Source organism: Zalophus californianus, chromosome 10 (assembly GCF_009762305.2).
Source record: "Zalophus californianus isolate mZalCal1 chromosome 10, mZalCal1.pri.v2, whole genome shotgun sequence".
NCBI lineage: Eukaryota > Metazoa > Chordata > Mammalia > Carnivora > Otariidae > Zalophus > Zalophus californianus.
The window spans coordinates 59,857,906-59,884,669 of record NC_045604.1 but is presented as its reverse complement, the minus strand read 5'-3'; the positions used below and the strand labels follow the sequence as shown (position 1 = coordinate 59,884,669).

At 38.1% G+C, this 26,764-nt stretch overlaps 1 protein-coding gene across 1 annotated transcript in view; it reads right to left on the bottom strand.

Moving 5' to 3' along the window:
* FMN2 (formin 2) overlaps positions 1-26,764 on the bottom strand; it is a 370,583-nt gene that overhangs the window by 257,962 nt on the left and 85,857 nt on the right. The window contains 4 exon segments of the mRNA XM_027609713.2: positions 5,280-5,424; positions 7,221-8,350; positions 8,352-9,074; positions 26,355-26,410. Of these exon segments, the coding sequence (XP_027465514.2) occupies positions 5,280-5,424; positions 7,221-8,350; positions 8,352-9,074; positions 26,355-26,410 (2,054 nt within the window).

The following is a 26,764-nucleotide window of genomic DNA, read 5'->3' as shown; positions in this document are numbered from 1 at the left end:
CCAAATGCTTATTATGCATCCCCAAAACAAATCTAAATTGTCTTATTATAAGATATTTCATGTTTCAGACACTAGTTTAGGTCTTCAGTCTAGATGACCAATATAACTGTCCAAATCAACCAAAACACACCCTTGCCAGCTACAATAGGAAAAATTAACAGCAATAAAAAAAAAACGAGATTTCTGCTCCTCAGATTATCATCCAGCCTACACTGAAATATCCAGTGATAATAGTAAAACATTTGCAATAAATAGAGATTCATGAGTAAAATACATACCCCTTTTTCCTTTTCCTGAGGGCCAGTATTACAGCAGTAGACATTATCTGATGTATAGCACACACAATTGCCCAATGCCTTACAACGGCAATTACTATTTCATGTAAGAATGCTCAGAAGCATTACATTATTCCATGTCGTGTTCCATGATTCCTTGTTTGCGTGAACACTACATCAAAAACTAATGATGTAATGTATGGTGATTAACATAACACAATAAAAAAAAGAAGCATTACATTATACACTTCCATAGAGGAACATCTGAATAATGAATGCTTCCTTTCCCATTATTATTATGGGCTTTTACAATACACACAAAAACAGCGTTTTTAGAGGTTAGGTCAGCAAACACAACAGAAAGATTGAACAGGATACCAAATGTCTAATTCCCTAACATTTATATCTGTATTAAATGGGAATTCTAACAAATCCTGTTACTACTTCCCCTTATAATAAGCAGACTTAACTATCTATTTTTCTAATCATACTTCCAGAGGCTAAAAGCCCAACAAATATTTAACTATCATGACTTGTTTTTCTCTCCCATTCTCTGGGCAGAGCATTTTAATCTGATAAATAGAAGAAACCCAGAAAGAGATTCATTTGTGTTGTATTAAATGGCTATACAAATGTCAGTTTATTTAAAAAATAACACAGATTCTTCTTATTCACTCTTGCTAACTTCTGTGTGTAAATTTGCATTGTGGGGAGCATGTTTTTTTACAGACTTTTTAAGTATGATTAGACTTTATTTACTTAAGGCATATTTTATAGAAATGGCTCCTTTTTGTGTCATGGAATGAATCAGAAGTATCATCACTCGATATTTGGTGAGGTTTAACTACTGTGGCTATAACCTCCAACCAGAACTTCCATGCCATGCAAGCAAATGACCCTCATCCTTACTGTTTACGGAAGCTTATGTGCCTCAAGTTCACATCTCTCAGATAAGCTTTTATTTAACTGGGCAAATGTCAGGTTTGGCGGCATCATAGTTTATGTACTTGTCAAAATCTATTAGAATATGGAAAACACTTTAAAACTGTCTTCACATACAATTTCATAAATGTAACTAGTCATTTAAAGATCGAGCATATATATGAAAATCAATACAAATTCAAATTATTTTCTAAAAGTATCTATTCTGGTCTCCAGATAAATAAAATAGCATACTCACACTTATATAAAATACTTCACATCCATACTTTTTACTTAATGATCAAGAGCTCGGGCTCTAGAGCCAGATGGCTGGAGTGTGAACCTGAGCTTGGCCACTTAATAGCCTGAAACATTATTTAACCCCTCTACAACTCAGTTTTCTGTACTGTATACTGGTGATAATGAGGTCTACCTCATAGGATGAGGAGGATTAGATGAGTTAGTATAAGTAGCATGCTAAAAACAATGTCAATAAAGGACAGTATGCCTTGTGGTTTCCAGGGTTCTTTTTGTCATAATTAGCACTATTATTACTATTATTACACTATTATTACAACTGTTACCAAAATATATTTGTTTATGACCTCGTTTGACACAGGGTCAACTAGAAACTTCTTTGTGAGGCACCTCTATCAATTCTCACTTTTCTGCTCATAAACTCAGGTTAAACTTAACCTTTAGTGGAACACAGAAGATCCTGAGGTGACTTAAGATCGTTATCAACATCAATATGCCTGGATTACCCCAGCAAAAGAGAAGAGATTGGGCTAAATGTTTACTAGTTCTAGAGCATTCCTTAATAATGGGCAAGAGTGTATGCATATCAGCACTTAAACACAGGTCTCATAAAAAACCGGTTTTTCTCTTTTCCTCCTGATTCCTTATAAAACAGGGCTATTGTTAAGTTAGCAGGTTGATGTTTAAATTATGATGTAGAAGTGTCACACTCATTTGCTTAAGTATGACATCAAATCACACATTTACCATCTCAGCTAATCTCCTTATGTTTTAAATACTTTAAAATAAAGTATAAACTAAGAAGTCATCACAGAAACATATATATTCCATGAAAAAAATAAGAAATGCTTCATTTTAGTTTCCTTGAGGAAAGGGGGTTTAGAAATACATGATATCCATCATTACTACTAGACTAAGTGTCCAGAGAGTAACCCTCTTTCTCCTCAAGCCAAACGGCAATGTGCCCAGCAAAAGAATCTTCTATTATCATGCTGAAAATGTCTCTTCTGAAAGAGTAAAAACAGCACAGGCACCTCATTAAATACCAGTGCATTTGACCACAGTCGTACTTTCAAGAAGAAGACAGATCACAGAAAAATTGTTTGGCTATTTTTAAATATTTAAAGAAAAACAGAACTTCTAGCTTCCATTGTATATAAGAAGAATTGCTTGAAATACCTCCATAAACATATGCCAGAGCATTAAAGGCTATTCATTTCACTGGACATGAATCATGAGGTACCAAAATGTCTGCACATACAATCAGTATACATTTCCCATAAAAAGGGGAAATATTTGCATGCATCCTGAAAATATATTTTCCTTAAACAAAATTCTAAATGTCTCAAGTAGATGGAATAAATAGATTTTTCTTCCAAATACAACAAAGTTAAATAAAACTAAGTCTCTTCAGCAATATATCACTTCGCAGATTTTTCTCTCTCCAACATACAGAAAAAAGAAAAAAAGGAAGAAAGAAAAGAAACAAAAATCTCATCCCTCCAAAACCAGACCTGAAGTGCAGAGCTCAGTACCAAGAGCCAGGCCAAGGAGATGCAGAACAAGCTTGTCAGGAGTCATGATGGAGACTCTTCCATTAACCTTGTTTGAAGTTGAAAGTCAACAGTAGCATCACCATCCATAAGTGCTAACTATGACATTGGCAAAGTCTCTTACCCATAGTTTGAAAAATGTCTTACTGCCATTGTCAGGTGAGCATGCTGAGATGATGTTCAGTAGAGATGAACTGTTCATGCGCAAAGAGGCCATCTGATGGCCAACTAGTTGAATTTCAACTTTTGATGATTTAAACATAAATCTTATTTCAGTAAGCTAAAAACTGAATATTATGTCAAATAAATCATGAAATCCTGGTAACTGGTAACATAAGAAGCATCTTCCTTATCTGTGTTCACTCAACAGAAAAAAAGTGGTGATGGAAGATGAGGAAGGCATCATTTGCCTCTCTGATCATTTCATCCCTAGACAAGAGACATTCTATGTCACATCTGCCCATTTGTCAAGTGACTAATCCTGGCTGCTGGACAGCCTTGATATATGTACTCTCTGCCCATATTCCTTGCCCAGTTTTCCCATCTCTGACACAGTCCATGAGAAGAGGTATGATTCAGACTAAGTGTGCTAGATGCAAAGGTACCGTGCAAAAGATTTTTTTTTAATATTTATATCTGCCAGAAAATGTGGCTTTCCATTTACCTTTATTCCCTGTAGCACTGCCACCTTGGCCATACTGATTTATTATGAGATGAAGGATTTTCTGGTCTTTAATCATTACTAGGCATAGTCACTGACATTACTAGGCATAGTCCTCCTTCCTCAGTCAGCTGGTTTACTTTTAAACAAAATTTTATTCAGTGCCTACAATATGCCAAGTACTGTCCAATTTACCATAGTCCCTGACCTAAGGTCACCAGGGGCCAGCTTTACTACCATAAATGATTCTGAATAATTCAACTGCCTAATGTTTAGGTTTGCATCATTTTCAGAACAATAGAAATGCCTGGGGTGAGCTGCATATCCACTCAACTAGAGGTTCAAGGGGTCTGGCTGTGCCATTCAAATCCATCCCTCCCTGGCTGGATTTGTCAGTATCCATAGGATGGGAGGTGTCTGCTCTGAAATAAATATCAATGGGAACAACTCTGGTTCATACTTCTAGCTACAACTTCCAGGTCAGAGGCAAAATTTCCATTGGTTACCACTCATCTGGGAAGAACAGTCCAGGAGAATACTGGGAACTTGGGGTCTCATTTATCTCTCTCACTGCCCCCCAAGACTGAGCTGCCCACCATTCTCCTACTTCCATGTACTTTTTCACCCACCCAGCAAAATTAAGAAATGTAGCTACTCCCCATTTCAGGGTGAAGGACGGATACCAACAGTAATACCTTCTATCCGGAGCTCATTATTGTGGAGTGCTACTATACTTTCCTGAATGACACCCTTGAGAAATTTACCATATCATTTCATGATCAAGTCCACTGGGTGGAACAGTTGGGAAATGTTGCTTGCAAATGTTTTTCTCCAAATGCACTACTGTTTTTCTCCAAATGCACTATTCTTTTTCTAATTCAGGTGTCCAAAGATAGATCCTTTGATCTAACACAGAATAGAGATGTTGGTACTAGATGTAAGACTCTTCCATATATCAAATACAGTGTGATCGTTTAGCTGGATTCTAAAGGTGTCCAATTCCACAAAATACCAAACACATTATAGATTACTAAGGACTGGACTTCTTACTTATTTTTCTTTGCCCACTTTTACCTTTCTTTCCATCCATACTAGTTCTCAGATGAATTTCAATCAATTGACAGGTTATTTCTAGACAACTAATTCTGGAAACAAGCAATAGCTAAAATTCTGGAAATATGTATCATGAGGCTACAGATAAAATCATCAGGACATTATCACTTAGTAGAGACAATGATTTGTTGTTCTATTTGGGATAGTCTTACTTAGCCACATGTCCTAACATTCTAACCTCTACTATCTGATTAAGGACTATGGAGGTTACACAGCCCAGAAAACAATTTTTCTTTTTTTTTTTAAGATTTTATTTATTTGTCAGAGAGAGAGAACAAGCAAGAGGAGTGGCAGGCAGAGGGGAAGGGAGAAACAGGCTCGCTGCAGAGCAAGGAGCCCAATGCTGGACTTGATCCCAGGAGTCTGGGATCATGACCCAAGCCAAAGGCAGATGCTTGACTGACTGAGCCACCCAGCCATCCCCACTCTTTTTTCTAATGAAAGTTCATACTTATGCCCAAAATACTGTCCAATTTCAAGCAACACACAAGTACTCACTTGTTTAGCCTTGGTCTTTGTGATGGTGTCAGAAATAGGTTTTTTCCTCTCCTTCACAGCAGTTTTAGAAAATAATTCCTCAAATTCATGACAATCTATGGATGGCTCTTCAATTTTTTCCCAAATAAGTGAAGCACTGGAGTCTCTAAAGTTAAGCAAAAGACCAATGAAACAGCCATCAAACCAAACTATAAGACATCAATGTGAGCATAAATGAAAATGAAGAACAGAGGGAAAGAAGGGCAAGAGAGAAAAAAACGATGAGAGGAAGTCAGGAAGGAAGGAGGTATGGAAGGCAGGGAAGACAAGCCAAAAGGGGGGAAGGAGGGCAACAGGAAGGCAACAGGAGGAAAGAATACTCTTTTTTTTTTTTAAGGACGGCCACTTGTTTCATCAACTTGATGAGAAAGTTAAAATACCATCAATACAGAATGAAACCTTTGTCTAGAAAAAATAATTTCCAGGAATTCCTAGTTATCAAAGTCACTGTATAGAAACATAGAAGAAAAACCCCTCTCGGTATAAGCTAGAAAGGCAGGAAATGTCTGATACCTCACAGTTCCAACTTGACTCATCAGCTTTGTGGATTATGGATGGGTTTAAAAAAGGAATGATTTTATGATCCAAGGTGGCATCCTCCATCTCTCTACCACTTCCCTTCACCCCACTGTTATCTGACTCCAGACTGCAGATTCATGTCATACCACCTAAAAAAGAGTATATCTATTTTTTTTAAAGCAAAGGAACAACAAAATAAAATAAGTTCATATAATGTATCTGGATAAAATGAATTTGGTGCATGGTTTGAAAGGATGCCTCAGTATATATAAGTGACATGGCAATTATACAAAGAATGAGCTGCAAAGTTAGAAGTAATCAAACTGTGGGGCGCCTGGGTGGCTCAGTTGGTTAAGCGACTGCCTTCGGCTCAGGTCATGATCCTGGAGTCCCGGGATCGAGTCCCACATCGGGCTCCCTGCTCAGCAGGGAGTCTGCTTCTCCCTCTGACCCTCTTCCCTCTCATGCTCTCTCTCATTCTCTCTCTCTCAAATAAATAAATAAAATCTTTAAAAAAAAAAGAAGTAATCGAACTGTATTGATTCTTCTCCCCTTATGTGATTCAGTGAAGAGAAAATTAGTGTAACAGATGAGAAGGAGGCCTGGTAAATATCCTATTCTAAATGCATGCCACATCCTATAAAAAAATATTCAAATATTCAACACGGAAGTCCAGTGAAGTTTAAAGAGCATATTTTGTCCCCTGCTCGGACATTCCTCAGCCATGTGTCATAGCACTGTCCCAAGGATCAGGGGACATCAGCTATGGACTATGCATGGATAAGTAATATGCCACCAGCATACCTGGTGGGAAGTATTCTTTTATAATATCATTCCCAAGTATGATTTTATGACTTCACATTGTGTCACCAATTATCTACAGAAATGCCAGGAAATTCTTAAATCTAATTATTTCACACAGGGCATGTGGAGCACATCTTGGAAGAGAAAGACTATTGTAAACAAAATGTAATAGTAAAAGAAGACTGTGCCTTCAAAAGGATGCAGGAAAATATCCTCAATTTGATGTATATTTATAAGCTATTTGTCAGAGTGAGGTTCTGGAACAAGACAACAGAGCATGTATGCTAAGAAAATTGTATCTCTCCATTTTTCCAAGATTGATCAGGAACTATACAGATACTTACATCTTATGCATTGATACACATATGTCACTGGCTTTATACCTCTGATCCTCCTGGAGAAAAGTCTAAACTTTTTAAATAACAGATGCTTCACTAAATATTCATGTAAAAAAATCTACGGACAAGTTTCAGAACAGTACTTAAAAATACATTAAATTGTAACTTCCCCAAGAGTTTTAAAGGCAAATGCTCCCTCATATTGACAAACTGTGCAAAGATGAGCACCAATTCATGTTACCTTTTACTATGCAGTTGAATTCTCGTCCAATACAGAGGCTTCATGGGCCGACAAGGCTCTACTGGTTGCTTCCTACTCCCTCTGTCTTGGTTCAGCCCTAATCCAAACAAGCCAGCTGGCAACGGAGGAGGAAGAAAGCCACACACTTGCGGTGCTGATAAAGTGCTACTTCCAACCTGAGGGGGGAGTGGAGGGCCTAATCCAGGAAGTAGAGGGGGTGGGGGGATGCCTGATCCAGAAGTGGGAGGGGGAGTGGGAACAGACGGAATCCCCATACCTGGCAGGGGAGGAGGAGGAGGTATTCCCACTCCAGGAAGAGGGGGGGGAGGAGGTATTCCCACTCCAGGAAGAGGGGGGGGAGGAGGTATTCCCACTCCAGGAAGAGGGGGAGGAGGAGGTATTCCCACTCCAGGAAGAGGGGGGGGAGGAGGTATTCCCACTCCAGGAAGAGGGGGGGGAGGAGGTATTCCCACTCCAGGAAGAGGGGGGGGAGGGGGTATTCCCACTCCAGGAAGAGGGGGGGGAGGAGGTATTCCCACTCCAGGAAGAGGAGGGGGAGGGGGTATTCCCACTCCAGGAAGAGGAGGGGGAGGGGGTATTCCCACTCCAGGAAGAGGAGGGGGAGGGGGTATTCCCACTCCAGGAAGAGGAGGGGGAGGGGGTATTCCCACTCCAGGAAGAGGAGGGGGAGGGGGTATTCCCACTCCAGGAAGAGGCGGGGGAGGGGGTATTCCCACTCCAGGAAGAGGTGGGGGAGGGGGTATTCCCACTCCAGGAAGAGGGGGAGGAGGGGGTATTCCCACTCCAGGAAGAGGAGGGGGAGGGGGTATTCCCACTCCAGGAAGAGGTGGGGCAGGAGGTATTCCTTCACCTGGCAGGGGAGGGGGAGGAGGTATTCCCACTCCAGGAAGAGGGGGTGGAGGAGGTATTCCCACTCCAGGAAGAGGTGGGGGAGGAGGTATTCCTTCACCTGGCAGGGGAGGGAGAGGAGGTATTCCCACTCCAGGAAGAGGTGGGGGAGGAGGTATTCCCTCACCTGGCAAGGGAGGGGGAGGAGGTATTCCCTCACCAGGCAAAGGCGGAGGAGTGGGGGGTAGCATTTCTGTACCAGGCAGAGGAGGAGGTGGGGGGGATGGCTGTACTGGGCAGAGCAGGCCCTGTTGTGCCAGGGAGAGGGGGAGGTGGGGGGACCACCATGCCCACTCCAGGCATGGAGCTGGAAGACTCTGTGCAAGGCAGAGGTGGGGAGGGTTGGATGCTATGGCTATTGTCAAAGGAAGAGAAAACAGAGTATTGATGGCTGGTTTCAGACTCAGTATGAAGAGAAGGATGGGAAGGTTGTGACCCGGCCTGTCTTTGACTGTCAGACCTCGGAAGGGATGGAGGTGCTGGAGGCAAAGTGGGCTGATGTGTGTCGAGCTGTACTGATATTCGCCTTGGAGACACAATCAAAGAAATCTCTGAGCAGAATTTTGTCTGAGGTCCAGAAGGTGAGGAGGGCATAGCTGAGTCTCCACTTTCGGGCCCAGGTGGGCAGGGAGGACACTCTGGTAGTGCATTAACAGAAGGCAGTGTCGGTATCCCACCCTCTTCCGTCGGGGACGTCTGGATTGACTTTGCCTGTAAAATCCTTTGATGATGTACATCCTTTTCTCCTAACCTGAGAGCTTCAAGACAGACACCTTCTAATGATGCCACTCCATTGTGAGCCCCATGACGGCCACTGGCCACATCCACATCCAGGGCAGGATACTGCTTCTCCAGCTCAGCTATTTTGGTCCTCAGATCCTCAATGGTCTGTTCCAGCTGCTGAATTACAGTTGCCTGTCCTTCAGACTTCATGTCAAAAACTTCCTGAGGGGCAACAAAGTTAAATATAGTTAAATAGAAAATAAGGATCAAAAAATATTAAAATAACAAAATAATTTTAAAACTTGCAAAATACATTTGTTTGTTGTAATACTTCCAGAAAGATCCCTCGATAGAAAGACACTATTAGTGTTTCTATGTATCCCCCCTTTTCCACCCTTGGACTTCAAAGTGGTTCACACACATTACCATAAAGGCCAAAGGCCCTTGTTTGTCTGTTCTTTAAATGATATCACTAAAGACAAGGAGGCCACTGAGAATAGGGGAAAAAATCCTGAGTGACAAACCAATTTATTTCCAAGACAGCCTTCTCTCATACCTGCCCAATACCACTTGCTCTTAAGATAGTCCCTAAAGACATTTTAAATCCTCAGTTTTAAAAGTTATCACTACATTTTAAAGGTAGTCACTGAAAGAGTCTCCAATAAGATTATTTGAAATAGCTTTGACATCTGTATGCACATGTATCATTTCACTTCCATCATGTTTTACTGTAATTTTAATCTCTTACCAAAGGCATTTCAGAAAGTGATACCTATGACTCTGCACAATTTATAAAGACGTCTGATAACAACTGGGCCAATGTAGGGGTCACCCTCACCTCTAAATGGTGTCTTCCATTCCCAACGCATAGAATCAACCAGAAATCCTTAAAGAAAAAGAAAATGCTTTGGGGTGAAAAAAGGGGAAAGTCCTATGGGTAAATTAAATATGAATAACAGATGACAAAATGAAAAGAGAAGAACAAGCCATGGGTAAAGATAAAAGTAGGAAAAAAGGAATAGGAGAAGGTAAAAGAGATGGGAGGACAAACCCCAGCTGTGTGAAGCTACAACGTCAGGCAGACACGCATTTGCTCATTTGAGGCTGGAATACAAGGCAAAGAGAATGTGGGAGAGTTCTCCTACTGACAGCTGTTCCTCCAGAGTGTCCTAGGGCTTTCCATAGATGATTCCAATAGAGGCCTCCATAATGAGCCATAGTCCACAGACACACACATCTATTACCTTCCCCACATGAGAGCCTGAAGCTGCCACTCCAGGCCTGCTCTTTACAAATAATGAAAGAATAATTAAGAGAGAATACCAAGATTATGTTCAGTGTAAAACCAAACTCATATCCTGCTTGCCCAGGGGTAAACTCTGGATCCAAGAAAACTCTCCACAGAATAAAAAATAAATTTTTTATTTCCCCTTTATTAAATTCAAAACAAATACCTAACCCATCTGCAATGGAAAAACTGCAGATGAACAAGACAGAAATGTTCTTTCTGTAAATGTATTTACAATATTTACTATAAATGAAGCATTTTTGGTGCTATGTGTATAGTTGTTAAAAATCTTCAGAGCTAGGTACCCATCCCTCCCATGGGGAGTAAAGAATGTATAAACTTAATAGTCTTAATACTAACCCCTGTACTTCTTCCCTGGAAACCCTAACTCTTACTACAACATTCAACTTGCTTTACACCAATTATGACGCTTGTTGAGAACTAAGGAGAACCTGTAACTTCAGAGTCATGGTCCTTACACAAGGTGCTTTATTTCCCTATTGTCATATAATGCCACATGGCCCTTACTATGGAAGAAAACTGAAAGGGAAATTAATTTGCTTTTCAACTAATAAAAGAATGTAATTCACTTTAAACAGGCAAAAATTTGAGAGGCACCTTTTATTTATTTGTAAATATAGATATTCCTATATATATTTAGATACTTTGTTGCTATTTTTCATCAATGTCTACACAAAAGACTAAAGTATTACAATGCATAGTTTGAGAAATCATGCCATATATTTTCTAAATGGTCCATGGTTAAAAAAATAACTATAATAATATCTTTTTTGACTACTGTACTTCTTTTTTTTTTAAGATTTATTTATTTATTTTGAGAGAGTGAGAATGAGAGAGAGAGAGAGTACATGAGAGGGGGGAGGGTTAGAGGGAGAAGCAGGCCCCTTGCTGAGCAGGGAGCCCAATGCGGGACTCGATCCCGGGACTCCAGGATCATGACCTGAGCCGAAGGCAGCTGCTGAACTGACTGAGCCACCCAGGTGCCCTTGACTACTGTACTTCATTCCACTCTCCAATTATGATGCTAGTAATTATAAGAACAAACCAAAAGCCAAAAGACTAGCTCCCAAATTAATCCCAATACAACACATAATTATTCAGTACCTCTTTCTTACCCTGGGTTAGTGGTTAGTAAAATGTAAGATTACTTTCATTTCTCCAGCACAACCTTAAAAGTAAAAAGATTAGGTGATGAAAGGCACACAAGAAGTAAACTCTGGAAGAGTTTTCTAAACTCATTTCTTAAATGTTATTACCGAGGTCAGCTCTTTTTCATTGTAGATTTGAATATAATGAAAGCACTATATGACCTCTTCTTCATAAGGCCATTATTCCCAGGAGTAGGAAACATAATAGGACTTTCTAACACAAAGAAGAAGACAGAGACTTAGACAAAATGCCAAGATGGAGGAATTCATCCCAAATGAAACAACAAAATAGGATCATGGCCAGAGATCTAACTGAAACAGATACAAGTAATATGGCTCATGGAGGTTTTAAACAACAATCATAAGGATGCTCACTGGGCTTGAGAAAAGCGTGGAAGACTTCAGGGAAACCCTTACCACAGAGATAAAGGAGTTAAAAAACAATCAGTCAGAAATGAAAAATGAAATAACTGAGATTCCAAAGAGACTGAATGCAATGAACACAAGGATGGAAGAGGCAGAGGAAAGAATAAGTGATATAGAAGACAAAATAATGGAAAATAATGGAGCTGAATAAAAGAGAGAAAGAGGAATTATGGAATACAAGAATAGACGTAGGGAACTCAGTGACCCCATCAAATGTAGTAACATTCATATTATAGAAGTCCCAGAATGAAGAGAGAAAAAAAAGGGCAGGAAATTTATTTGAGGAAATCATATCTGAAAAATTCCTTAATCTGGGGAAGGAATATAATGAAAGCAATATAAAAGTAAAGGACATGAAGGAGAAGGAAGAGAAATAAGAGGAGGAATTAATCCTAAATCATAACAGCCTAGCACAACAGCAACGATTATACTTCTTTCTACATGGATTTATGCTCCCACATTTACAAGCCAACTAGTCCAACACAGCACTCAAAGCCAACGATCATAGAAAGTCATAGTACCAGTGACTGGAAAGATTCCTGAGATCTTCAGCCTTTCTAATTACTTACACCAGCCAGCAGGAAAAAGATAAAAGAGTATCCCATTACACATGATATAACAGAAAAAGACTTCTTAAATGGAATCAAGACAATTTGGCAGTTAATGCAGATTGACTCCCAACCTCTAGCTCCCTCTCCTTCTATGTGCAGAAGTGGAAAGAAAAACTACATTTACAGACCCCCTTGCAGTTATGTTCATCCAATTAGATGTACTTGCACAGAGATTTAGAAAGTGGAATGAGATAGGAGCCATACTCCAGTGTCCTTAACTGTTCTGTTAGCAATCAAGATCTGCTAGCTGGAAGCTGCTCTGGAACAACATTCCACTGTCCACTCTCCAGTTTCCAATGGTAGCCTCAAAGGTTTTAGCTTCCCTGGTATACCAGTTGTATATGATCCCTTTGAAAAGTTTCAGCCTAGAAGTAGATCTTTCAAACTTCCTAACCCTTTTATGAAAAAGTTAACTTTATATAGTAAACCCTTCCGTTTAACATATCTACTATGGTTTCTGGCTCCTCAGTAAAGCCTGACTGATATAACCATGTGCCAATATTTCAGAATAAAATATGGAGGGGAAAAAAGGCTCCTCCTGTAAGCATCCTGAGGTAATCCCTAAAAATGGTTCACTATTCACTTGACCCAGAAAATCTAACAACATCATGCAAATCAAGACATTCAAATTTTCATGTTCACTTTAAGAACACTAGTGAAACCACTCAGGGTATGCATATGGGAAAAGCCACTAAGTATCTGAAAGATGTCACTTTATAGAAGCAATGGATGCCATTCCATAGTTACAATGGTGTGGTTGGTAAGTATGCCCAGGCCAAAGAATAGAGCTGGACACAGAGTCAATGTCCCAAAAAGAATGCTGAATTTTTGCAGACAGTAATGCTGAACTAAAGGATTTAGATGTAGATTATCTGGTCATAGAGCACATCCATGTAAACAAAAGCCCCCAGACATATACCACCAGATTTATAGAGCTCACAATCAGATTAACCCGTACATGAGCTCCCATTGCCACACTGAGATGATCCTTACTGAAAAAGAAAAAGTTGTTTCTAAAAGAAGAGGAGATTGCACAGGATTAAAAAAAAAAAAAAAAAAAAAAAAGATATTCCAGACGAAAATGAGGAAACAAAAACTTATAGCTTAGGAATAAATTCAGCATAAAATAAATGCAAATAAAAGTTCTTTTTTTAATTGTGGAAAAAAGATCCTCTCTTCCTAAGAAAGAAAGAAAGAAAGAAAATAAAGCAACTAAGCGAAATAAGTCAATCAGAGAAAGACGTATCATATGATCTCACTGGTATGAGGAATTCTTAATCTCAGGAAACAAACTGAGGGTTGCTGGAGTGGTGGGGGGTGGGAGGGATGGGGTGGCTGGGTGATAGACATTGGGGAGGTTATGTGCTATGGTGAGCACTGTGAATTGTGTAAGACTGATGAATCACAGACCTGTACCTCTGAAACAAGTAATGCATTATATGTTAAAAAAAAAAGAAGAAGAAGAAGATAGGAAGGGAAAAATGAAAGGGGGATATCAGAGGGGGACACGAACCATGATAGACTATGAACTCTGAGAAACAGGGTTCTAGAGGGGAGGCAGTGGGGGGATGGGTTAACCCGGTGATGGGTATTAAGGAGGGCACGTTCTGCATGGAGCACTGGGTGTTATACACAAACAATGAATCATGGAACACTACATCAAAAACTAATGATGTAATGTATGGTGACTAACATAACATAATAAAATAAAATTTAAAAAAAAAGAAAGCAACTATATCCTTATTTCTAAAACAATTTTTTCTTCTAATGGTAAGCATGAACAAATTGTCAGAATTAAAATGATTCAAGTGTTAATTTTCTACAGCACAAACTTTCCGTCATATATATATAATACCATGATATATGACATCTTTTATGAAAAGATGGTCTTTTTTTATAGCATTGGAGAAATTCATCCTTTTCCCCAGTGACCTCTGACAATCTTCTGATAAGCAAATTAATCTTTTCAAACATATATGTCAATTATCATCCTTACCAAATTATCTAGCTCCGTCAGGTACTCATGAATCAATCACTTCATGTGATTCAGGTTCTCCATCACCTTCCCTGACTTCAGGGAATTCTACACCTTCTGCAAGTTTAGCAATTTCACCCTACACTGAAATATATTTGTATCATGTGGCTTAAAACATCCACAAACACTGATAAACTGACACTGCCAAAACTAAAGCTTGGTAGATAATAACAGATGGTCCAAGTTAAGGGGGGATAGATTTGGGTTTAGACCTAATATTACAAGTGGTCAATTTTATTAGACTATATTGTTCTGTTATGTATTTTACTTATTTTTTAAACAAAGTGACCATTGAGGACACTCAGATAAGAAAAAGATGAGAAAATAAGGGAGTGACACACTTCATAAGCTTCACAGGTTTTCAAACGTAAGATGCAGTAAGAACTAGAACAGGGAAGTGGCAGAGGAAACAGACAAGAGAACAAAATGCCAAAACTGACTTTGCAGTAAATATGGCGATGCTAGGCTTTTGGTGCCAGGAAGGGGATGAAGTCAATGAGTTTACAGAGAATAAACAGACTGCAAAGACAAAAGGCTGACATTTGTGCAGAGAATTGTTGTGTAGAGATAATTATTACAGATAGAGGACATGGAAAAAAGTTGGAGTGAGAGACTATGTGCTTCTTACATTAATCCCAATGTAGAGAGAACAGAAAAACAATTTGCTGAAATCCTGATTCCCCTCTATGACCCGATCTTTACCTTCAAAATCCCAGCCCAAATCAATGTTACAATCCTCCTTCTCCATTCCAGGAAACAGCAAGTAAGCTCATCTCAAACATTAACTGATTAACCCATAAAATAAGGTCAGCCATCTATTCTTACAGAGTAGCCAAATGTATGTAAGATTTTTGGTTCTGAATTGAGCTGAGAGTCTTCAAAGAATCTTATCTGACCTTCCTTATCCAGGGCTATCAGTAGAGGGCTGGCTGGCTCTCAGAGAGTACCAATTCCATCAGCTGAGGCGTTCTATAGAGCTATTTAGCCAAGGCTGTGGTGCCTATCAGCAGTTAAGAGCTGGTTTCTATTTGGGTATATTTTTTATTTTTTTCAAAGATTATTAAAGAAATTTATATGGTAAATAATAGTTATTATCAAGAAAAAAAAATACTGCCTATTCTCTGGCCATTTGAACAAAAGTCCTCTCAGGGCCCACCCACAAAGCTCAGATTTAATCTCTAAGAGCCTGCCAGGCACTCTGTGGTCCATGGAAGGCCCTCAAGTTGAGAGCCTGTTCCTTGTGTCCTGTGCCTGGTACTTAATCTTCCATCTCTTTAGGGGTATAACTAGATAGAGGCCTATCAGATCCTCAAAGGATTTGACAGTGGTAAAACGTACTTTCTATTATCTTTAGACTTCTACACTTTTCAAAAAGACAGCATTTCCAGTAATCGTGTGACAGTTTATCCAACGCTAATGGTTCTCACTATTAAAAGTTAAAATAAACAAATTTTTTAAAAGGAGAGTAGAAAAAAAGTAATCTTTATAATTTTTCACAGAATCCAAATAATGGGTACATCCCTATAAATGGAAGAAAGATAACAAATTTATTTTAGTTATTCAAAACAGTATCTAATATACCTTATATATTACCAATGTTGAGATTGTTTGTATTTTAAAATATTACTTCAATCCCCTAAATCATTATAAGCAGTAAAGTCTGCCATCCACTTTGGCTGAACAATTATATACAATACACCAGCCAAAATTCTTCCATTCCTGTATAATCTTATATGTGGGTGGTGATGGTTAGTTCTCATAAATTGTTTGAACACTTGCATATCACAAAATACAAGTTTCCATTAAAAAATAAAATGTTCACCAAAATTTTTTTCCAATTACAAGATTATCTGATTCCCAGAAAAAGAAACATTAATGTAACATTAAGGCTAAAACTGTCAAAAAGGAAGCCAAGATACACTCAAGTAAAGCTTTTGCTGAAAAGTTAATTTGCTTTGTCTTTGAAACTTTATGATGTTTATAATGTAAGCAAGATACTTTCAGAGCCTGGAATATAAAAACAGCTATTGGTAAGTTAATACTGTGATAATTTATTTTGTAAGTGTTAATATGAGATATGTAGTTTATTTTCTATCATATTCAGATTTTCAAGTTCTGCTAAATTCTAAGGCCATGTTACTGCCAAGTTAGGATACCTCTGGACATCTGTAAAATATAAATCCTACTCTTCACAGAAGCATATAAATTCTCTATTTGTCATGATCTAAATTCTAAACAACATTCTAAGGTTTTTGAACAAACCAATGGCATTCCAGATTTACAATAAGCCAACACACGCTATACATGATTCTACAGGAAAGCAAATCCAGGTTTTAAATAGATAAGATTATAGATAAAAATAAAGTACCATCAATTTCAAGTTTGAAAAGGAATTTCAAGAAAGGAGGGAATATCAGAACATATGGTAAGTAGAAAATAACTTACCTAGGTCTTCTTAAAGAAGAACATATTATGGAAAAGAAGAGCTTCACACATAGAGAGCTAAAATGGCACCTCTGGAATCCTTACAATGAAAAGAACTAGTGAAATTATGATACTGTCAAACCGGAATGGATGACAATCTCTTCCAATCCCTTCATTGCATACATGAGAAACATGAGGGAGAGGGATTAGTTAGAACTCATAATTGGCTGTATTCCTTTTAACATCTCTTTATTGCAATAGTGGATAACAATTTGATCGATGGAACGTCAACATCATTAGTGAATAACCAAAGTAGAAGTAATAAACATGTTTGGGAAAGGGGGTCAGGAAAAAGAGAAAGAAACAGCAAAGAGAACCTGCCTTTTTGGTTCCCCTACATCTCTGAATTTTCTCTCTAGTTATCTGAGCTAGAGTTGTGGCAACATTCTGGATCACACTCTAAAGCAATATAGTCCCAAACAGCACAAGGAAGAAAAACACTATTTTATGATAGTTTCATTTTCATTAATGCTCTGTGGTTATAAAGTGCAACTCAGCGTTCCACCTCCTCACCACCTTCCTTCCTTAACACACAACTAATCTCCAACATGAAAGACTTCATAAAAAGCAAAGCTTGGAAGAAATCGAATGGGATGGGTTAGAAACGTTAGCCAGAGTGGTCGGGCTGCCTTTCAACCCTGATGTTCTCCTGCAATTGCTGTCCCAGTAATCCCTCCTACTCTTCTTCTTGTCTATAATTTTATACTCTCTCCTTCCCATTTCTTTTTCTCCGTTCCCTCCTTTGGATTTTTTTTGGGGTGTAGTGTACCAAACCTACAGTAACTCCGAAGACTTTGTCCTTAGCCCACTAACCTCTCTATATACGCTGGGAGAGAACATCGATTTTTATGTCTTTAGTCTTGATCTCTATATGATTATTTCCAAGTTTTCCTCTCCCATCAATACTTCACTTCCATATTGTGACTGCTTAGCTATCATTGCTTTAATTACACTATATTTTCCTTAAATTTAAAATGCACTGATTTGCAAAGAAATATTAACTCCCTGTCTTGCAGTTCGTCTAGGCATAGTAATATACTTCGATCACTTTTTCTAATCCATTGAGCTCATAACGTGTACCAGAATCACACGGAGGACTTGTTAAAATACAAATTGCTAGTTCCCACCCTCAGAGTTTCCAATTCAGTAGGTCTGGAGCAGGGCCTGGGAATTTTCATTTCTGACCAGTTGCCAAGTAATGCTAATGCTGCTGGACCACACTTTGAGAACTACAGTCAATGCATACGCTAAATATGGTTACCTTTGGCTAACTATTGTTTCAACTTTTGGCCGCTACCTTCCCTTTTATCAGAACAGCACCTTAGTCTAGATCCTCCTTACCTGACAGTGGGGATACATCGAGAGTTTAATAACTGGTCCTCCTTCCTGCTTCTACTTACCCTCCTCCTATTAATTCTACATTCTCTTGCCAGGAAATTGTATGTCAACTCATGTGCTTTTTTGCTCAAAAACTTACGGCTCTTATGTTCATATGCTACTCATAAGACATTTTAAATTCTCTACTTGGTTTATAAGGTCTTTCATAGCCTGTAAAAAGTGGATATCCTACTACATACCCTGCCCTACTCCAAAGGGATACTGTGAGAATTACATAGATTCAGTCAATTATCATTATTCACAGTTGTTATACTCTATAAAGTGAATAATGAATTAGTGAACATTCAACCATGGATCCTAAGGAAAACACAGAGTTAGGTTTCTACAAGCCTTTGGCCACATTTTCATCAACTGATCGATACGCAACGTTGTTTTCTCTACATTTCTGTTTAAAGTCATCTCATGTAATATATATTGTGGATTTACTGCCATTGTACTCACACAATAGCATTATAACTCTTCTCTGAATGAAGCATATCTAATACATGCATCGCCTCCGTGAGGCATGTCACACTTTCCTGCACGTGGGAACACTAGACATCCCTGCAGTACTATGCCCAGGGGGCCATTTTAAGCAGCGAGACCAACAAAAAGCACAAAGAGGCAAAAAATATATATATATATGGCACTAAATGGACTGCAAAAAGGATATTTTTTATAGTATGAGCTGAAACAAAAAGGCAGAGTGCCACCTTGTTCCACCTCAGCTGGGAAAGTGCATGTAGGGCAACTCAAATTGCTCCCCACTTTGTGCATGTCTACAGATGAACATGAAAGCCCTGTGAGTATTGATTTTAGGGCTACAAACCTTGTGGATATGTATTCTGCAAATACAGAATCTATGAATAAAGAGGATCAACTCAATTATGAAAGCAACTTTCAAAACCGGATATAACAACAATGATAGTAACAGCTAACATTCTGAGGGCCTATTATGTTCCAGGAGCACATAAATTAATGCTTTTAAATGAACGCACTTAAATTAATGCATTTAAATCTCACGAAACCCCTTATGATAAAACTTTATAGATGAGGAAACTAAGGCACAGAGAGCAAAATACTGTGCTCAGATTTGCCAGTTAAAAAAGTGGTATTTATGCCCAGGGAAACTGGTCCAAAGTCCATATCCTCAATCACCATGTATGAATAGAGGCAAATTTTCTATCACTCCCCAATAAGCACCCCCTGCTCTAGTCAGTGTGGTCTCCTACTAATTAGCCATTCATCAAATATTTTTCCGAGCTCCTAAAAAATGTCAGGTGCTATGTTAGATACAGGAGGGACAAAGAAAATAAGAACAGTCTTGGTTTTAAGGAGCTCAACTGTCTATGAGACATGCATAATTCAACCATTACAGAAAAGCAAGATAAGTATAGGGGGTCCCAGAGTAGGGATGCCAAAAGGACTCTCCAGATTGAAGTCTCAGGGAAAGTGTCTAAGTGGAAGTAAAGTTTAACATGAGTTTAGATTAAGAAACAGGAATTAACTAGATTTTAAAGGGGGGGGGTAGGAGTACCAAAGAAACATATAAAAAGACAGATATGAAGGATCCTAATATTGGGTTATTTTTCAGAAAACTAGGGCATGTTTTTCAGAGTGGAACAAACCAAACGTAGGAAATAGTTGGTGGTAAGGCTAAGCATGGAGGATGGCAAGGAAAAGCCTGTATGTCAAACTCAGGAGTCTGATTTTTTTCTCAAATGCTAGGAACAGTCATTAAATGAGTCTTAGCAGATATCAGACATAAGTAAATTTGGATTTTAGAAAAATCACTCAAGGCATTGCGGAGGAAAGATTAGAGGGGATTAAGAGAGGAAGTACAGAGCCCTGTTGGGGACTATCCCAGCAATCCAGATAAGACTGGGCCATGGGCAGAGGCCCAGGAGGTGGAAAGCAAAGCTGGGTTGCTAGAGGAGTGAACTGAGCCAACTCTTAACATCAGCTGGTCACCTGGACTACCGTGCCTGTCATGTCCTCTCCCAAGCCCCCTGCCAAAATGCCATATTCACTTTCACTCCTGTGCCGTTATTCTCTTTTCTCATCTGAAATTCTCACTCTCCTTCCCTCCACCTGTCCAAAAATGATCACTAGTTGCACCCTTCCTAAGAAGTTGTCCTTAATAACAATTTCTCAACAATATTCCTTTTTTTTAAGTTCTGCAATACATTATATTAAACACCTCAACAGAATCACATTATATCCTACAAATCATTTCCTGTATACAGAAGAGCCTGGGACCTTATAGCCATTTGTATTTCCTTCAATACCTACCACAAATACCTTGTACATAGTACTTCAACAGATGTCCAATAAAGGATAAGCAACTATTGTAAGTTAAGAACTTTTATCGGCTCAGCTACTCTTTCAGATCAGCTGCTTGAACAATTTGTCATTCTCTATAGGACATCAACAGTGTTGTATGGCACAAATGAGGTATATACCATCTAACCACTCAACAGAACAAAGATGTAACTTCATTTCACCTCCCAGCCCTACTGCCCTAGAGAAAAGTGAAAACAAAGTGTAATATCTAATTCTTTCCTCACATTCTCATCTCAAATTTTAACTGTTTTCCAGATGCTAACTGCTTTTCATTCTTAAAATTAACAGAACAGTTTCTTTTCTCTTTATTTCTGAAGTTAAAATGTCTACATTTTTCTGTGAGCTAGTTGGGGGTTTCCACAAAATGAAAATATATTTTCCAGAAAAATCCTTTCTTCCCCTTAACATATTCTGGTAAATACCTTGCCCAAATGCTACCCATTTTCAATGTCAGTGCCTCCACCAGGGTGTCCTGCATCTCTACCCTTCCCAACCACCTCTCACCCTGCCCCTCCCCAGACTCACTGGGTCGAAGTGTTTGTGAAACACCTAAGAATGATCAGTCTGAGGTAAACTTCAAGGATGACTACACTGACTCATGTTTTCTTCCCTCAGCCATCTCTCTCCCTCTCTCCTTTAACTTAACCCTATTTTTCTTACCCTGGTTTATATTTTAGTTGTTTACTTGTGAATCTTGTGAATCATCATTTTGTAGGTTTTTAATAACCATGGAAATTCATATTGCTTTTTGCCATAGAGTTTAGAAGGAACTTACATTAAACAATGTTTTTCCAACCCTTTGATATGTGTGATATGTTCCAACAAAATTCAAGTGGCTTCTTGTTTTTGTAAGTCTTCATCATTATCCTTTTAGAATTATATTCACCCCACTGAGTGAATATTCAGTGATCTGACCAATACTTTCTTTTGATCTGACCAATACTTCTTTTATTCTCTAAACTTTTCGATGCCAAGACACATGTGAGTAATCCCTCAAGCACCATCAACTAGGCTACCTCACAATTACTCACATCTGTTCCCTTGATTTGTCCCCAAAAAAAGATGTTTCTGAAACTAATAATAAATTGTACTGAGTGGTTATTGTATGAAGAGCACTATAACAGACACTTTAAGGAGAACCAATGGGAAAGAATATTTAATTCCTCAAATAAGTTTGCAATCAAGTTAGGCATCAAGGGGACCCAGGAGCCGATCAGAGCAGGATCCTAAGAGAAGAGTTTGTAAGCCAATTTCAAAGGAGGTTAAAATTGGACTGAGATAAGATTTTGCCAGTGATCTCAAGTCATAAGCATGTTGCTGACCTTTGAGAATTTATTTACATATAAATAATCCAACATATGGGCTAAGAGTGCTGATACTGTTTAATTTCTTTTTATTATCCAGGACTTAGTAATAGATGTGGCTATTCACAATTAATAAAAACCATAACGTGTAGAGAGACTACTTTCATTTGCCTGATATTATCAGTTCTTAGCCAAAGCTTGAATTTTTAAAAGATCAAGTTTTATTCTATGCACCTTTCATCTAGTCCATTTGCATTAGAAAGGTGTGAGGAGTTTTAGGAAAATGCTTCAAAACACAATTTTATACGTACAGTTGACTCTTGACCAGCATGAGAGTTAGAGGCACCAACCCCCCACACAGTCAAAAATGCATGTATTATTTTTGACTCCCCCTAAACTTAACTACCTATAGACTGGAAGCCTTAGCCATAACATAAACAGATGATTAACACATATTTTGTATGTCATATGCGTTACATACTGCATTCTTACCATAAACTAAGTTAGAAAAAAGAAAATATTATTAAGAAAATCATAAGGAAGAGAAAATACATTTATAGTACTATATTTTGGGGAACAAAATCTACATATAAATGAACCTGCACAGTTCAAACTACACTAGTTCAAGGGTCGCTATATACACTATATATGTATATATATATATATACACACACACACACACACTAGTTCAAGGGTCAATTATAATTTCAAAAGCAAAAAATAACTTAAAAATTTGGCAGTAACCCGTTTTGCTATTGTATATTAATCTTTAACATAGGAACAAACATTTTTAGAGATAATTATATATTGCAGAATATGAAAGGGTTTATAGCTCAGTATTTCAAATACCAAAAAATATAAAATAGAATTGAAAAGAGAGTCCTATTACAGTTCTTTGAAATAATCCTTTCGACATAGCAGATTTTCAGAGTGTATCACTTGAAAATAAATAATCAATAAATGAGGTCCTAAATAATGTACTTTTATCTGAAAACCTTCTAATTCCATAGGGCCGTCAATAAAAGCCCTCAGGGAGAAAGCCATAGATAGCTCTTTCTTTTTGCTTGAATGTCAGCTATATTTGCTTTAAGCATCAGATTCTCTGGCAACACCACAGCCTTTACCTCCTTTTAGTTGAGAAAAGGCCTTATGAGTCATGTGTTTTTTTCTAGGGATATGGAGCTCTCGGAATTATTAACTACAGGGAGAGAGTAAAAGTCAAAACTCATTCAATAAATTCCAGTGTGCTCAGATTGAGAGAACAGGTGCCTGAACTCACATCTGAAGAAAAACTTAGAGGGCGCTTTCCAACCCTGCTCCATGCCTCTGACTAAGCAGTCCTAGAGATCTCGCATTACCACCACAGAATAACGCAGGCAGCCTGGGATGGACAAGAAACCCTCTTCTGTTCATCACTCATACAGAACAAACTGGCTTAAAACCTCGCATTTCCTTCAGTAGTGGTAATTTATAGAGATACAGAACTGCCATCTAGTGACTAAGAAGAAAAAAGCAAGGTGCTTTACACGAAAATTGTTAAGGGTTTTTTTTTTCTTTTTAAAGAGCAGTGAAACACTGAAGTTAGCAAAATTGGCACAATTTAGCATACCAAAGTTATACTAAAACTTAAAAACGTACAGGTAAGCTAATGAGTCTCTCTACGTGCCTCTGAAACATATCTTGACATCTGACCCTTACAAATGATAAGAGTTTAAATACAATAGAATAACTTTGAAAATAAACTTCTCGTCTACCAATCTAAATGATTTTGGCAATAGCCATAGGGCAATTCCTCACGTAAAAGTATAATTTTTTATCAGAGTGTAGCGAATATGAGGTATAAAATCAAAGAGACCTATATTCAAATCCTGGCTCCTAACCCTTTCTTAATTTTGTGAAAGTGAGGGAAAGGAAGCGAACTACTATAAACATCTTTTTCTGTATGAGTTAAATATGAATTATACTAGTTACTTTAAAGGACTATTGTAAGAATTGCATAACATAATACAGTAAAAGAGTACGTGCACAGTAGATTGGTAATTAATTCTAGTTTCCTGTATCCCTTTGATGGCCAGTTACTTTAAGCACTTATGAAACATATGCATATCTAAGAAAAGAACCAATCCATAAGTAAACTTATGACAAAGAAAGTAAGCGATGTCATTGTTGAGGACTTAACCTCAGCTGCTTCCAAATATTGTTACCTCTCAATTAATTGTATTTTCTGTCTTCTAAGAGTTCACTGGCAACAAGGAAAGAAGATGTGAAATTTAAACCAATCTAATTGACCCTTGAGTTTCCAAAGCTGTAACGTCAAGCATTTGTAAATCACCCAGTGCATCAGGTTTTCTGCTTATTATAATATATTTTACCATGGTTCACAGTTCAAGAGAAATAGAAAAATCACTGTAATTTTACCCACATGGATATCTTGAGTCTTAATATATAGAGCAATGTTGCACATGTTTATCATTTTTGATAGTATAGATTATGTTTTGTTGAGGCTTTCTTTGGCATTATCATATATAACAAAAATTCAGTAACATATGCCCTGGAAATAAGAATTTAGAAAAATCTAATATATTATCACAGATCACAACTTAGTCATGCCTCAAAAAAAAAAAAAAAAAAAAAAGCCTGTAAAAAATGAGAGGATATTTTGAGGGCACTGTTTTTCTTAATTATTTCTGAATTTATTTCACTTTACCTCTTTTTAGCTTTCTTCATCTCAATACTGGTGGCTAATCATTACACAGTTAATTAAATAACCGTCAGCTGAGAACACCAACCATCTCCCCATCTCCAAGTGCCCTGGCCTCATGTAGGTCTCTGCTCTGACAAAAAACTAGAAGAACTGGGTGCCTGGGTGGCTCAGTTGGTTAAGAGACTGCCTTCGGCTCAGGTCATGATCCTGGAGTCCCGGGATCGAGTCCCGCATCGGGCTCCCTGCTCAGCAGGGAGTCGGCTTCTCCCTCTGACCCTCTTGGATCTCGTGCGCGCGCGCTCTCTCTCTCTTTCTCTCTCTCTCTCTCAAATAAATAAAATCTTTTTTAAAAAAACTAGAACAACATGTTTTATGACACTACCCTTAAGAGTGTCCTTAATGTTAAAATAATGGCCAATGTATCTACATTTTTGAATTATTATTATTTTAATTGAGAGAGAGAGCGCGCGCACGCAGCGTGGGACGGCACAGAGGGGGAGAGAGAGAGTCTTAAGCAGGCTCCAAGCCCCACCTTAATTTCAGGACTCTGAGATCATGACCTGAGCTGAAATCAAGAGACAGATGCTTAACCAACTGAGCCACCCAGACGCCCCAATTATTTTTTTAATTGAAGTATAGTTGACATATTAGTTTCAGATACGTAAAACAGGTGAAGGGGATTAAGAGGTACAAACTTCCAGTAATAAAATAAATAAGTCATAGGGGTGAAAAGTATAGTGCATGTGTCAGTAGTATTGTAATAACTTTATAGCTGTATTTTTTTAAATATAAGTAAGTTTTAAAATAAAGTTCTTGACCAATGTTATACCCTCACTTCTCCTCCAGGGGGAGCACAACTTTCCATGTACAACGCAGGACTGCCGCTTTTTAAAAGGGAAGCCATCTTTTAACTTGGGAAAGTTCTCAAAAAACCATGAAATTCTTTAATTTTACAGAGAAAAATACTATGTCCCAGATAGCTTGGTATGTTGTTACATACTAACCAGAAACCGAGCTGGGCCTAGAACCTGATGAGAGTCTTCTCTTCTACTAGACCACGCTGGAGGACAGGCTCTTCTTACTGACAGTTTCTAATACTAAGTGATTTTCGAAAGATTTGTTGGGAGAAAGTATAAATACATTTAAAAAAAAAAAATGGTTTTGTATCCAAAAGAACAACTGCTATCCACAATTACTATTACATATAAGTTTTTCCTTTCTTGCAGTCTTTTTTTACTAGTATTTTGACATAAGAAAAAAAACACATAAAATTTGGCTTTTTTAGTAACCATATAAAGGTTTCTGTGGAAATTAAACAGACCCTAATGTTTCATCCACCAAAGCAACTTAAGAATATGATCTGATTTTAGAAAAGCTGTGGCATTTTTTTTAAAACTCGTATCCATGTGACTGTTAGTTCAGCCAGGCACATCTCCATGTGACATCTGGAATGGCCGCCATTTCCTGCTGGAACCAGCTGCTGTCAGGCCCAAGTCTTTGGCCAGATATAGAATGATGCAGCCTCTAAAAAGCCTGTACTCAGTTCCACTTCAAGGTTGATTTTCCTTGCAAAGCCTAAATGGAAGAAAACATCCCCTTCCACATGCCTGGATTCCCCTAAAGGCTTAGAGAAATAAGGGTGACCTAAGCTAGCTGGCAGATGAAAAAATAAATCAGAGTCTGTCACAATTTTAAGACAATTAAGAGAGAAAGTAAGAAAGAAAGAGAGTAGGATTCGACATCCTAATAAGCTCTTCTTACCCGCTGAACAGCATCTGAACATTTTTTTGGAGTTTCCAAAACAGCGGACTGAGATTCTGGTTTGGAAAAGAAGAAGACAGTCAGTTATCTTAAATAAGAAAATTTCCCCCATTTCCTCACCCAGAAAACAAAACTAACTAAAACATATCTTTAACCAGAAGTACCAAAAACATCCCATTTATCTTCCAATTATACTTCCGTATTAGGAGGACATGACTATTTTTCAGTATATATAACACATATAATGACTAACACGTCATTATTTTTAAAATTAGAATAGCCTCATGTCCTTCTTGACACATCAATCATTATTGTTCCCAATTGCCAGCTTCTTTTTTGGGCCAGGAAGTACCTATTGAAACATTCACTTATTATATTTTTCACTTAGCTAAAGTCTGCACAATGAAAGA